A 16,204-nucleotide genomic window follows, 5' to 3' on the forward strand; every position below is an offset into this window, starting at 1 on the left:
GATGCTGCTGAACCCATGAGGTTACCGAGGAGCAGGATGGTCCTGTGGGGAATGGCATAGACTTCACTCCTAGCCAGTCCTGGGCTTAAACTCTGGCTCATGACACTGGACTAGTTACTTACTGTTTCCAAGACACTTTCCTTGGTTGTAAACAGAAAAATATAATATTTGACTATATAGGGTTGTTGCGAAGATTAATTTATATAAAGCATTTCCACATGAAATGTTATTTTAGGTATGTTAGTAGTGTTCACTATTTTTAAGGTAAACCTAGTGAGCCAGAACATTTTATAATGCCTATACTTGATATATTAAGTGGCTTTAGAAGTTTGTAAAAAAAAAAAAGTCTAAAAAATGCAAGTTTGGTTTTCTAAAATATTTTCTTGGATTCTGCCTTGAAAAGACACTTGAAACATGCTTGCTAATTATGTGGGTATGATATACACAAAGGCCATATTGTACTGAATGTCCCATTACATTAAAAGTGAGAAGGACTTAAAGTGTACTTGAGAAATTGAGCCTGAGTCAACTATTTGGATTTTATTCCTATCATAAGTGTTAGGCAATAATGAGAGATTCTTCTACAGGATCTTTTGTGAAATACTGAGATTCGTGATTATTATCCCCTTGAGTGTCTTCCTCCTTCAGAAAAGGAAATGTAAGATTCTATCATGAAACTTGCGAAAATGATTTGATTTTTTTTTCCTTTGTGAATCTAGATGGTTTTTTTATAAAATCCCAGGAAAAAATCCATTCAGTCACAGCAGTGGTAATAGTATATTCAATTGGGACTTGACAGATTATTTTAATAAAAACAGCTGCAACCATAGCCATTAAGTATTGAATATGTGAAAGTGCTTTGCAAGAGTCATGTTCATTAATGCTCAGGATAACCACAAACACTAGGCACTGTTATCCTCACTTTACAGACAAAGAACCTGAAACTCACAAAGTTGAAGGAACTGGAATGCTAGGAAGTGTCAGACTTCTAACACCACACTCTTTCTTTCCACAAAATAATTTTTTTTTACTTAAGTAGAAATTGATGCTTCACCAATAAAAACACAGTTCTTTGATCACTGTACCTTTACCTAGATAGGGGCAAATCCGTGCACATCTTAGAAGGGCACAGCTCCTAGAGCCTTTAGTTCCATGTTCTTACTAGCTTTAGAGAGACTTCTACTGCAACTAGAGATGAAAAAAGGAGAAACCACCACAGACATAACAGAAATTCAGAAGGTCATTAGGGACTATTTTGAAAACTTATACTCTAACAAATTGGAAAACCTAGAGGAAATGGATATACACGACCTGCCAAAATTGAGTTGAGAGGACATAGAAAACCTAAACAGACCAATAACTAGCAGTGAAATAGAAGCAGTAATAAAAAGCCTTTCAAAAAAGCAAAAACCCAGGACCAGATGTATTCTCAGCTGAATTCTACCAGACTTTTAAATAAGAACTAATGCCAGTGCTCCTGATTATTCCGTGAAATAGAAAAGGATGGAAGATTTCTAAAATCTTTCTTTGAAGCCAGGAAACCCTCCTCCCAAACACATCAAGGAAAGAAAACTAAAGACCAATATCCCTAATGAACTTATATGCAAAAATCCTCCATAAAATATTAGCAAATTGTATTTGACAGCATATTAAGAAGATGGTACATCATGACCAAGTTGGTTTTATTACAGGGTTGCAAGGATAGTTTAACATATGCAGTTAATAAATGTAATTCACCACATAAATGTAATTAAGGACAAAATCACATAGTCATCCCAGTAGAAGTAAAGAAAGTTTTTGATTCATGATTTAAATCAAATTCATGATTTACAAAAAACACTGAAGAACCTAAGGATAGAAAGAACCTACCACAACATCAAAAAAGTTTTATAAAACAAACCCAAGGCCAACATCATAGTGAATGGGAAAGAGTTGAAACTGCTTCCTTTAAAATCTACAATATAACAAGATGTCCATTTTCACCATTCCTACTCACTGTAGTCCTAGAAACAAGCCATAACAACTAAATAAGAGAAGGAAATAAGGATAAAAATGGAAAATAAAGAAGTTAAGTTGTCAATATTTGCAGATGATATGATTCTATACTTAGAAGATCCAAAAAGCTCCACCAGAAGACTGATAGAGCTAATAAACAAATACAACAAAGTAGCAGCCTACAAAATCAACAGCTTTCTTGTATACCAATGATTATTCTGCTGAGAAAAATATAAGTAAAGCAACCTCATTCCCAATAACCTCAAAACAAACAAACAAACCAAACAAAACCAAACAAACAAAAAACCCTAGAAGTAAATCTAACCTAGGAGATGAAAGACCTCTACAATGAAGACTATAGAATGTTGATGAAACAAATTGAAGAAGACACAGAAGATGGAAAGACCTCCCATGTTCATGGATAGGCAAAACTAATATTGTTAAAATGGCCAGACTACCAAAAGAAATATACAGGTTCCACACAGTCCCTAGTAAAATACCAATGACATTCTTCACAGAACTGGAAAAAGATAAACAGTTCTAAAATTCATTTGGAAGTACAAAAGACCCAAAATAGCTAAAGAAACTCTAAGTCAAAAAAAAGCAATGCTGGAAGCATCACAATACCTGACATCAAATTATACAACACAGCTACAGTAACAAAAATTGCATGGTACTGACAGAAAAAACAGATATAGAGACCAATGGCAGAGAAGAGAAGACACAGGGACAACACACCTGATCCTGTTGTCTGACCCTTGGCAAAAGTGCCAAAAACATACTTTGGAGAAAAGATAGACTTTTTAAGAAATAGTTCTGGGAAAACTGGTTATTCATATGTAGAAAAAATGAGACTAGATACTTATCTCTCACCCTACACAAAAGTCAAATCAAAATGTATCAAAGATGAAGAAATTAGACCAGAAACTATGCAATTCTCACAGGAAAATGTAGGATCAACACCCACAACATGTAGGTGTAGGCGGCAGTTTTCTCAATAAGATCCCTAAATCTCAGGAAATAATTCCAAGAGTTAATAAATAGAAAGGCATCAAATTTAAAAATCTTCTGCACACCAAAGAAAATAATTAAGAATGTGAAGAGAGAACATACAGAATGGGAGAAAATCTTTGCTATATCCAGAATACATAAAGAATTCAAACTTAACACCTGAAAAGCAAATAACCCAATTTAAAGATGGAAAAATGAACTAAACATACACTTCTGAAAAGAAGAAATATAAATGTCCAACAAATATATGAAAAAATGTTCAATATTATTAGCAGTTAGGGAAATGCAAATCAAAACTACTGAGACTTCATCTCACTCCAGTTAGAATGGCAGCCATCAAGAATGCAAACAATAATAAATGCTGAAGAGAATATGGAGAAAAAAATGTAGGATCAACACCCATGACATATAGGGGTAGGCGACACATTTTACTCTCTTGGTGAGACTGTAAATTAGTACAATCACTATGGTAATCATTATGGAATTTCCCCCAAAGATCATTAAATTCTTTAGTATCTTAAATAATTAAAATTACTATATTATAGAATACATGTGTACCTGTTTTTATAGCAGCACAATTCACAATAGCCAAACTATGAGACCAGACTTGAAGGCTGTCAATTATGAATGGATAAAGAGAACACACACACACACACTCGAGTTTTATTAAGCCATAAAGAAGAATGAAAATTATGATATTTTCAGGAAAATGGAAGGAACTTGAGAACATTATGCTAAGCAAAATAAGCCAAATTCAGAAAGTCAACGGTCATATGTTTTCTCTCATATGTGGAAGGTAGAGGAAAAAGAAAAGGAAAGGTGGGGTGGGCAGGTCTAATATAAATCAAAGGGAGAGCAGTAGAATAAGAGGAAAGGGACCTGGAGAAGGGGGAGAGAAACACTGGGGAATAATATTGCATTCTGTTATGTTGTAGGCATATATGTAACAATGAATCCCATCATTATGTAAAACTACAATACACCAATAAAAAATATGAATAAAGGAAACATCTATTGGGCTCTAGGAATAGCAAAAATAACATCTACTTTACATTCTAGTCTTAATGCTGTCCTTGAAGATCTGGCCAGATATTTTATATTTGAAAATCAGCAATTCTACCTCTTATGTCAGGAGTTTGTTGTGTTTTTTTTTTTTTGTTTTTTTAATATACAGATTCCTGGACTTCAACCTCAGAGATTCAGATAGAGATAGTCTTAGGCATGACTTAGGAATGCATAGTTTTAAAAAGCTGAATGATTCTGATTATCAACTAGGTTTTGGAATCACTGGCTAATATATTGTGTAAGAACTATTGTATGTCAAAGTAATTTCTTTGGTGGAATATGATTGATGTTTGTGTTTTAATTTTACTTTAATTCTCTGAAGTCATCACTACTGATCACTAAAAATATCTATGTTTATATTTTATATATCTATTTAAGTTGTATATAAATATCACATACACACACGTGCCCTATACATACATGTTTAATGTATGTGTCTTTGTGTTACTGCAAATTCCTCAGTGAGACACAACATGGTATCATACATAAGGATCAATCCTGGATCTTTGGCCTGGATCAGTGTTTGCAGGCTCTGTTTGCTGCTTGGCCTCTTAATTTGGTGTTGGTCTTAATCCTGTACAACAAGTAGCAGCCTCACTTCTGCTGGCTGACTGCCACACTGGTCTGCTCACAGCAGTCCAGAGTCACACCACAGTTTTGCAATTATGCATCAGGGGTTTCTTCAAGTATTTCTGTAGCCCTTGCTACTTGAGTCTGGCCCCTTTCCACCAACTCTTCAAATTCCAGCTGCTTGCAGATCTCACTCCACCAGTTGAAGGACCTTCACAGTTGGCCGTGTTCCAGAATGTTGAAGTTCGTATCCATTGTAGGCTTCAGAGAAGGCAAGGGTGATTGAGTAAGGAGTTCTGCCTGCTATTTCTAATACCACAGACATAGTGTGTTGGCTGCTGACTTCAATCTCAGTTGCAACACTAGTAATGGGCAGGTGGGTTTTATCCTTCAGATGATATAGGCACAGAACCTAGAAACCATAAACTTTCTAAGAGCCTACAAAAAAAAAAAAAAGCCTACAAAATTTTTTTGAAACTTGAAAAAAGCATATATATTTGCTCTAGAGTATGGAAAATAAAACTGAAAATTGGAATTAATAAATGTTTAATTAAATGTTTATAAAACACTACCTTGCCAGTTTCAGCCATAGGTACATTTAGTGTTTATTAGAACATTAGTAATTTTGAAAGTAAATTATAGGTAAATTTTGTTTTGCTAACAAATTATAGCCAACCATAACTAACTAATGTACTCATAGCCAAATGTTTTAAAATATAAATTATAAAAATCCTTTGAAGTTTTTATAGGAGAATTATTTATAATGTGGGATATGGGTGTATATTAATATTTTGAGGTGGGAATACCAAAAAGGGAAAAAAAATCCTGGAGCTGTTGGTGTTATAAAACATCCCTGTGTGTGGCTGATTTCATGCACTTTAAAAATACATATTTGTCAGCTTAAGTGCATTCCCATCTTATGCTTATAAAATTTCTATTTCCAAATATTCATTCTGTTACTTAACTAAGGATTTCTGCTTTTTATGAGGATACTTAATTCATAAACATACTTCTCAGATTGCTTTCTGCTATGAAAAGGAAATTTTATAGATAAAGGAAAGTTTGGGGAAATCTGAACACATTTTTCTCTGTTAATAGTTGAAAAATATTTTGTAAACTTTGGTTGCAGTTCTACTATGTCATAAAGCTAGAATCTGCCAATTATTTTTCTTTATAAAAATGCACATATTTTTCTAAATTGCACACTTTACCAAAAATTTCTTTTCACCAAGTTCTTTGCTTTTATATAAAAAGTTTCTGCTATTGCTGCTCACTTAGGGACGAAGAGGTGAGAAATGGGGCCTGAGCCTATGTAGGAGTTAACCCACTTGCCCAGCATCTGCTGCCGTGCAGGAACACAGTGGTACCTAAGGAGGGAGACCCGTGCAATGAGTGTATCTTTGTCCATTCTATACTGCTACAATTGAACACTTAAGACTAGGGGATTTATAAAGAGCAACATTTATTGGGTCATGGTGATAGAGACTCTAAAGTTCATAACTGAGGCGGTGCATCTGATTCTTGCTGTGTCATAACATGGCACAGGGCATTGTGTAGGAAGCAAGAAAGCAGGAGAGGGTCAAACTGGCTTTCTACCAAGCCCATTCTCATGACAACAGCATCCATCCAGTCATGAGGGCACCTTTCTTAAAGGTCCTATAGCCCAGCACGTGCATTCTGGGGACACACTCAAACCACAGCAGAATCCACCAATCCTGAGTCAGTTGATTTAAATGCCATGTCTTCTGTGAACACTTCCCTGTGTCCCTAAGCCTGGGTTATGGCTCTTCCCATATGTTTTCATGGAACTCTCTGGTCTACCATCATAGCAGCTTGTAGGTTGGTTCTTTTCATTGTTTGAAAAATTATGTGTTCCTTGGGAAGTGACTGTCTTTTTCATTGTCATTAACCCAAAATCTAGCAGAACACCCAGCAGGAGGTAGTTCTGCAAGCATTTCTGAGTTATGTGACTAATGTGAAGCTTACAGAGAAGAATATTTCAAAGATAAATTTACTGGTATAATCCAGAAGTTAAAAAAATCAAATTATTTTATGAGTTGCAAAATAGGAGCCTCTTTTATTTTCTAGGGATATGGAGAATTTGGGAAAATGGCTTTGACTGTAGCATTAAGGCTAACATCCTCTCAGTTATGATGTTTTATAACACATAAATTTTAATTTGGGTTGATGAAAACAGATAATACACAGCAGACTTAAGATTACCTTTATTTTTGAACTTTTATATCTAATAACGTTCAATTGTTTATGATGGTCCAAGAAGAAAAGTGCCAGAATAATATATACTATAGTGGATGCTGTTGATACCCTGATTAGATCCCCTTTATCTGGCAGCAACCCCTAACTTCTGTGAATGTTGACTGCTACCAATTTTCCCCTTCCCAAAAGAATCACCCTTGGAAATGCCATATCTGTCCCTGGACAGTGACTTTCCATGGGTCAACTCTGATCTGTAATTCATACTCCAGAGCTTCTCATGGCCTCAGGCTGAGAACAAACTTGAGGTAATTCACTTCTCCACCTGGATTCTTCTGTCCTCTCCTGCTTCTTTCACTGTTACAAGTTTCTTTCAAGAACACTCCTGCAATAAATCAGCTACACAAGAATCCATTTCCAGTTTCCTTGGAAACTGCCCCTTTTAAATTTAATATATTAAATGCTTTAATGTATTAGTAATATATAGACATCTTTTTTTTTTACATTTTATCAACCTAAATGGAAATTTTAGCTTCTGAGGTTAGACAATTCCTGATATCTTTCCTACATTCTTTTAGAGGGTTCAAGATCAAGGAGGATTGATGCCTGCATTTCCCCCTGCCCTATACATTTCCATACTCATCATATCTCCAAGAAACATTGATTTATTTATCATGATAAGCAGAACACTTCTTCTAGGAGCTTCAATTTTATTCAAGTTAAATGTTTATTAGTACCTATTTTATGCCAAAAATGTGCTAGGAAGGTGTTATAAATGTAAGAAAGAATAACATAATTTCTGCCCTAAAAATAGGAAGTAGAAATTTCAACTTCTGGGGATACTGATGTGAAAGAACACAGAGCAGACATCTTTTTTAGGATGCATTTGTTCCCATTAAAATACTAGGTCCATCGATACCCAGCACCACATATACACAAAAAAGTCTTAAAATACTAGGTCCTCCTACTGCAAATTAAGCTCCTAGGTAAGAACACATTACATGATCTTCTCTTCCAGGTGAAACACTCAGAGTCTATAGATTAGGTGAACTGAAACCTGTTCATAGCAGTGTCCTTATAATGTCATCGTAGACCCTGGGCACAGAGCAATGTTGCTTTTTTAAACTCCTTTGCACATAATGTGGAGAAGAGTGCAATGTGTTATTTCCTGTACATCCTCCTTGGAACAATGTAATTTTCTGCAGGCTTCTTTTAAAAAAATCTGTCATGGCTCTCCTCCCTCTGTGATTAAGTTTGTCCCTCTTTGTATTTGCATTTTTTTTTCCTTCTGGCATGGCCTAGAAACAGTCAGGGAAGATGTTTGGATTGCTGGGCAGTCACAGTGGCTGGGTGTCATGTGTGGGCTCACATGTGGGTGCATGTTCCCTGCCTATCTTGTGCTAGAAGACATTTAAGACAGGAAGCAAGAGAAGCCCTTTTAAAAATGTTATCTTAACTTAATGAATATGTGTCCAAAGGCCATTTTTTTTCTTATGAGAAACTCAACTAATAAAAAGGAATATGTTATCAAAAAGGTTTTTTTTGACAGCTAGATTTCGTAACTTGTTCTTGGCTCCAAGTTTTCTTACTTGGAGTATGAGGGATTTGGACAGAATGAGTTCTAGATTTCTGTTCATCTCTCACCTATTCTGATTTTTATATCCCTTTCTTCCTGGACATGCTACATTTAAATTCCCTTTGAAATGATTTTTTTTTGAGGGCTGGGGATATAGCTCAGTTGGTAGAGTGCCTGCCTTGCATGCACAAGGTCCTGGTTCAATCCCCAGCACCCCCCACCCCAATAAAGTTCATTTATTTAAAAAATAAATGAATAAATAAAATAATAACTTTGTTTCCCTACTAAGGTCAGATTAACTTTTGTTGTTTCGTTAGCAGATCCAAGGCAGGTTGTATGTATGTAACTTAATCTGTATCAGGGCTTACCACTGGAGACTTCTCAGATTTATTACTATTTTTTACTACAGCAAAAGAACAGAAATAGTAAAAAACACAAAGAAAAATAATACTAGCTTTTATATCAATATTGGATAACACTATAACCCTAAAATCTAAGTGTTTTTTTTTAGTTGTAGATAGACACAATACCTTTATTTTATTTATTTATTTTTATGTGATATTGAGGATCAAACCTAGTGCCTCACACATGCTAGGCAAATGCTCTACCACCTGAGCTACAACCCCAGCCCTCTAAGTGGTCTAAAGCAATACAATCAAATAGAATGAAATAAAATAAAACTGTATTGCTTGTTGACAGTCCAGTGCTGTCCTCAAGGCTAGGTGGAGGAGAAAGGAGGGCATTTTTCTGCTCCTCACAGTCATTCAGGGACTTTGGGTCTTTCTTGGAACACACTTATCTTCAACATGTGACTTCTAAAGTTGCTTTGGAAGGGGAAAAGAAAGTAGAAAATCACTCAAGGAAATGTTTATGGCTAGAATTGGAAGTGGCCCCTTTGTATTAGCCAGAATTCAGGCATGTGGCTCCAAACTAATTGTGAGGAAGCTTCAAAACCTAGCCAAGCAATGTACCCTGGAAGACCAAGGAAGCCAGGAATGCAGGAGGGCTCTAGCTTTCTCTTCTTTCTCTGGAGTGATGAATATAAGCCTGAGGTTGAAGTGATGAAAGAGCCTTTATAACCAGCATTTTTCATATACAGACATCCTACCCTGCTCCATGCCATCTCTCACAGCGTCTCCTGTCCTCATTCCACTGACCTTTACCATTTTTTACTTGACATTTTGTGGTGGGAGAGATAATGAGAATATGAGTGAGGTTCCCCAAGAAGATGCATTTTCCTAAGTAAAATAAAGAAAAGAGCAGCTCATAAAAAGATTGGAGAGATGTCAGAAAGGGAGTTGAGAGAGGCATTAGGAAAACTGGATGAGGTAGAGTTAAATTGATATTAGATGAGAAATGATGATTTCAATAGAAGTCAAGTCCCATTGTGAAAAGTCTATTTGTCCTTGCAGTAGGAGGTAATGTTTTGAACAAAATTTTATGAACTTATAAAATTTAGATTGAAGACCTCATCTTATGGTAACTGCATTGGAAAATCCAGCAGTCACAATTAAGAACTAAAATCATTTAAGTAAGTCATTCCAGCTCTTATATACTCACATAACCCCCACACACATACACACACACAAATATCCAGTAACTTAGGAAGATGCTTTTAAAAAGAACATCCATCATTTTCTTTCTGCCTTACACTCTTCCAGCATGGAATGGAAACACACATGTCTCCATTTGTAAGCCCATGATGACAGACATCACCATGTCAGATCCATATCGTTGGAGTAGAAAGCTTCTCCTGTTCTCATTTTCTCTCCCAGTCTACTCCTGGAGTTGCAGAGTTTTTAATATTGCAATTTTCCTGTTGCAATAGAGGTTTCTTATAGGTATTCCTTGCTTAAGAACCTTAGGTCGTGAAAGACACTAATTCATCATTTTGTCTGGTTATTAACTACAAAAAATTGATCCTCCTCATTTGTTATGCATGGTTTAATAAAAACATTTTCTTGAAACAAATTCCTGTTTAAGTTTATAAGTGGCATTTTTTTTACACCCAAAATTCTTGCACTGAACAATTTTGTGGAGCCAACAGACACAAAGGTCTTGCCAAGAATGATTCTCATGAAGAGTTTGAAAACAGTGAATCCTTGGTAGTCCAGAGTGAATCCTTGGTACTCCACCTCCCACCCACCACAGATATTAAAAAGAATTAGATGAGCCCATTCTGAAAGTCATGTAAAGTACCCCCTTAGTTGACACAATGTGTTTCTTTTCCCCAGGGATTTCCTGGAAAGGATGGTTCCTCTGGCCCTCCAGGACCACCAGGGCCCATTGTAAGTATTTCCAAAAACTACTGGGTGTACTCTTCTTTAAGTAATTTCGTTTCTTTTGAGAATTTTCTTTCTGTCAGAACTTTCACTCAACAGTCATCTCTCCTATGGTATAACAACTTGCCCCTTGGTATAGAGCTCACCTTAAAGCATCCTTTAAAAATAATATATCCATATGGCTTGATAATTCTATCTCTGAGACACTGCCACCTTTATTGATTTATCTTTTAGTCGACACAGGTAAGGCTTGAATGTGAAAGAACCATACCTGGCCAATAGTGTAGAGACTTAACATCTTCCCATCTTTGGCAGTTGGGAATGGAAATGAACAGAGCTCAGAAGCCTTGATGATAAGGGGTAGGGGGCTGTCATGTGTTTGTTACCCTTGCTTGAAAGTTGGCTGTCATAGATGAGAATGTGTGAGTCCTCACCTTTGTTCCATTTTCCTGCCTCTCTATTAGGGCATTCCTGGAGCCCCTGGAGTCCCAGGGATCACAGGCAGCATGGGACCACAAGGCGCCCTGGGGCCACCGGTAAGTTTGTAGCAGTCGCTGATCAGTCACCACATTATTTCTGTGTCTATATTTGCTGCCACCTCCATTGGTCAGAAACATTTATTTAGTATTGGACTCTAGGATTCCACAAAGGAACCTGGAGAAGCTCCTAGAATAAAAATTTAAGTTTGGGATGTGCATATGCCATGGCCATAGTCAAACAATCCTGATGGAATGATCAATCATGATTTTGCTTCTATGTTTCTGTTGCTTGCTATTCTGTATTTGCATAAGTTAACTCAATGTTATCCTTGCAAGGATTTGGTACATCAGCTAGGTGTTAATCAAGTCTGGTTCCCAAGAGAAAAAAAACACAAAGCTCAAGGAATTCATGGTTTAATGAAAGTAGGAATAGATTTTGCTTTGCTAAATTCTACCAGGAAGACAAAACTTTTCATTAAAACAGATACTCATAAATGATCAGTGGTGTAAGTGGAAGCACAATGACCAGTTCCTTACCTCCCATTTTTGTGCTGCTTGTCTCCTGAGTTGGTGTTTAAATGTAAACAGTGTGAGGGGATGGGTTCGGGAAGATGGGGAAGATGTGGATGGGAGGGAGGACCAGTGAACACATCTGTTTCCTCATTTGTAAATGAGGTGATTGCATTCTGAGGCCTCCGAGGCTACACTTCCTATCTTCTATGACTTGCAAGCAGTTCCTTCTAGGTATCGGTACTAGCAATCTGGTATCATCTGTGTTGTGCTAAGTCCATGACCATAAATGAAAGCAAATGAAGTACAGGCATGTATTACAGAAAACATGCTGAGAGGTTGTGGCACAGTGTAATCTGATGGATGAGGATAGAAAAAGGTGATGGGTTAGATTTCTATTGATTCTTAATGGACTATTGCAATCTCAGCGGCTTGCAACAACACAGATTTACTGTCTTACTGGTCTGTAGGTCACAAGTCTAGCCCTGGTCTCACTGGGTTAAAAGCATGGTGCTGGTATTTCCTTTCTGGAGGCGCTAGGGAAGAGTCTAATTCCTTGACTTTCTGACTTCTAAACACTGCCCACATTCCTTGGCATATGGCCCACTTCCAGCTTCAAAGCCGACAGTGCTGTCTGCATCTCTCTGACCCTTTCTCCAGAGTCACATATCTCTCTGATCACAGAGGAAAGGTTCCTGCTTTTAAGAACCTAAGTGATTACATTCGGCCTACCCAGATAATCTTAGATAATCTCTCAGATAATCCTCAAGTCCTTAACTAAATCCCATTTGCAAAGTCCCTTTTGCTGCATAAGGTGACACATTCACAGGTTTGGGGATTAAGTGTGAACATTTTTAGGGGCTTTTTCCTGCCTGCCATGGTGAACAAGACTTCACAGAAGTGTTGGCTCTAATTCAGAAGGTGCCCCTCTTTCTCTCTCTACCAGTTAGTCCTGTTACTGCTTATTCTTGAATCTCATTTCAATAAAATTGTTTTATCCTCAGAGGCCTTTGCAGGCTATGATTCACATGGAACATACACACACACACAAGGTATGCACATAAAAATGCATCTGGATTTCAGCAGACACATTGTAGCTTGTATTTGAAAATAAGTGCTATCCCTAGCAGTCACTTTCCAAAGCAGTATACTTATTCCAGCTGCATTGTAGTTGTCCAAAATGCTTTTACATCTCTTCTTTTTAAATCAAACTATCAGGTCACAGAAGAAAACTGGATAGCTTTATCTTCAGACATTTTATTATTTTTAATCCAAAAAGATGTTATTAAGCATGATTGTGTACATAGAAACATATACTGATACCCTCATGTGAGCACTTACACACACACAAACAGTCTCTGTTATCATTTCATCAGAAGCTTATCATTTCATTTGATTCTAGGCCGTTCATTTTTAGGAAAGAGACTTACAAATGTTCTGTCTGCTACTAGGCTTCAGTCTGCTTTATAAACCGTGCTTCTAGAAGCTAGAGTTCCAGAATATGTCAGCAGTACTTAGGGACCAACGGGTTCTGGTCAAATAAGTGTTAAAGGCAGTTCATATGTAGCCCAAGAAAGGTATAGGAAACATTAGGCTAGCAAAGACTTCAAGGCATTCTGAAATACAGCCAGAAAAATACCAAAGTACCACTTGAACTTGGTTAGGCAATAAACAGACATATTTGTACCCCATGGGATCTTCTTGTTCTTATTGGCTTCTCCTAAAACTAGTTTCCCTTAATTAAGCTAGCAAAGATCCTGATGCAAGAAGGATTGACTAGGAAAGGGCTAAGGAATAAAGAGCAGGAGATGGGGTTTCTGGGGGAGTTTTAGTGGGGTGTGGAGTGGTAGAGTAAGACCTGGAATATGTTAATAAGTATAACGTCACCTCACGAACTCACCTGGCGTTTTGTGGTGCAGAATTGGACTCAAAATATGGGGCATACAGAAATACCTGGCTGGGCATACAATCTCAGCTACTCAGAAGGTTGAAACAGGAGGATCACAAGTTGGAGGGATAGCCGGAGAAACTTTAGTGATATCCTGTCTTAAAAACAAAAAATAAAAAAAAGTTTGAGGCTGTAACTCGGTGATGGAAAGTCTGGTTTCAATGCCCAGTACTGCAAAAATAACAGTATTTTTTGCTCATAAATAAAACATTTGTTGGTGGTATTTTTGTTATAAATCAGCAGAAAAGTAATTGTCAGAGATGGAAACCATTTGGTCTATAGATACTGGGTGAGGATCCACAGTAGGATTTCCCATCAGGAGCAAGTTGTTCTCTGAACTGTCCAGCCAGGCTTTCCCCTGCCTGGGGCTGCCATTGCTCACATGCCTGCTGGTTGCCAGGCTGGAACAGTGCTAAAGCAGACTCCGTGTCACGGTGCTGAGACCTTCATTGATTTCCCGTAGATGTCTGTCTAGGAAGGCGAGGGAAAGAGACCAAGAGGGACAGACTGTACCACTGAAAATAGCAACGTGCTTCCCACAGTGAGTGCCAGAAATGCTTGCTTTCCTGTATTTCGCCTCCAGCTGCCAGCTCCCAAGGACAGATGTGTATTAGTGTTGCTGAGTTTTTAAGCACCGGCTTGAATACAGTGCCTCCCTGCAGTGGGGAAATGCAGGATGGGGGTCATGACAGAAGGGGATCCTTGCTGCTGGGGCCAGATGCTTAGCTTGATCTCAATATAGGTAGGCCATTTAAAAGTTCTGTGTTAGAATTCAGGATTCATGGGTTCTAGATGTGACTCTGGCCATCTGACTATGGGAGGCACATCACTTAAAGAAACCACCGAGCCTTTCTAAACATCAGGTCTCTAAATCAGTCATTTATATGTGATGAGTAGGCTGAGTGTGTGCAGGATTACATGGTGCAGAGGAGGGAGTCATGAAGGGTATAAGAGGTGACCAAGACTATTGAGTTAAAGTGGCCCTTTCCCACTTTAACTCTGTCAATGTCCCTTCACTTGGAAAGTTTAGAGAGAAGGGCATTTTAACATAAGAAGCTATAATACAAGGCAGAAAATGTGAAGTGCCTCAAGGGAAAGACAGGGAGTTTTCTATGAAAGTTCCATTGAAGGAGAGAAGTGAGAGAGGGGAGAGGAGAGGAGAGAATACCCTCAGCTGAGGGTGGTGTAAGGGCTACAGAAGGATGCAGCCATTTCAGTGGGATCTTGAAATATGGGTAGAATCCCCACCCACAAAGACAGGCAGATGGCCTCCGTGGATGGGGATGAGGAAAACACAAGGCAAACACAGGAGCCCCATGTTGTTTGCACATGTTATTATTTTTTATTTCAGCTCTCTCATGGTGACCCTGGTTTTATTTCAGGCCCTTGTCATTCCCCACCAATCCCATCGCAGGAAGCTCTAATGGGGCCTGGTCCATCTCCTAGCTGATGGACATCTTTAGGACAACTCTGATGTGTCATTCCCTGGCCCGACTCTCCTCAGTGGACCCCAATCCCTAGAGGCTAGGTCCCATATGTTCAATGTAGTACACATGGTTTCTCCATGGCCCTTTCCCACTTTAACTCTGTCATTGTCCCTTCACTTAGAGTTGAGTCACATCAAACTGTGTCAAGCTCTCCAAATATATGCCTCTGTGTCCAGTGATTTTTTTGTTTTGGGGGATGCTTTTGCTGTCTGGGATGCTCTCCTGCCACCATCTGGTGAGCCCCAGGTTTTTTTGACTTTAAGTGTGTGTGTGTGTCCCCTTGTAAGAAGCCACCCTCACCTCCGTAGGATGTTGGTATCTCCTCCAGTGTTGATGTCTATCTTTGCACAGCAGTAATGGCTCCTTAAGGGCAGAAATTTTTCATGCTTATCTTTCTAGACCTCAGCTCACTCTCTGATACAGAGAGTACTTCATATGCAAGGAGAGATGAGAGAAGGAGCGGGTGCGGGGAGAGGAAATGAACATTTGTGTGTTGTGTTTTAGTTAGGCTGATGTTCAGGGGAGTATTAGATTATTCTTATAGATGAGGGGTCTCTGAAGACCTCTGAAGCCAGCCTAGGAGGTTTCAGTTTTGCTTAGCAGGCATCTTTAATATGTGGAACTTGGACCATGAGATCATTTCTCTTCCTTCCAGTGCTAAAATTCTTTGCATCTATGAATGTAGCTACTGTATTCTCTTTTCTTTACATTTCAAGTGTTCCTGAAATGAAAGGAAAATGTGCCACTTTTTCCTGCCTACATCTGCAGGGACTGTGTGTTTTCCCTCAAAGCATACCTTGGTGGAGTTATGGGCCTTCACTTGCTCAGGAATTTTTATTTTGTTTTTGTTTGACTTTGCAGAAATCAAAGGAAAGATGTCAGAGAAGTTGGAATAAAAAATAATTTCTTGCCATACTCATATTTCGCTAAAAAGATCTTTCATCGAGACTGCCTACTATGTCCTTTAGCTACTTAATAATAAGCATCATGAGACTGAATTTGAAGAATTTCAGGCCCAATTAAGCAGCTCCATCTCTATCTACCAGAAAGTGCCAATAGTGGATGCT

General features: G+C 38.0%; 1 protein-coding gene across 5 annotated transcripts in view; it reads left to right on the plus strand.

The window, feature by feature from the left end:
* The window catches only part of Col14a1 (collagen type XIV alpha 1 chain), a 201,008-nt gene that overhangs the window by 157,108 nt on the left and 27,696 nt on the right, over positions 1-16,204 (plus strand). For all 5 annotated transcript variants that reach the window (XM_048802064.1, XM_015486420.2, XM_015486421.2 and 2 more), the window contains exons 41-42: positions 10,666-10,719; positions 11,178-11,249. In XM_048802064.1, coding sequence (XP_048658021.1) covers positions 10,666-10,719; positions 11,178-11,249 — 126 coding nt within the window. The remainder of the gene's footprint in view (positions 1-10,665; positions 10,720-11,177; positions 11,250-16,204) is intronic.

Source organism: Marmota marmota, unplaced genomic scaffold (genome assembly GCF_001458135.2).
Source record: "Marmota marmota marmota unplaced genomic scaffold, marMar, whole genome shotgun sequence".
Classification (NCBI taxonomy): domain Eukaryota; kingdom Metazoa; phylum Chordata; class Mammalia; order Rodentia; family Sciuridae; genus Marmota; species Marmota marmota.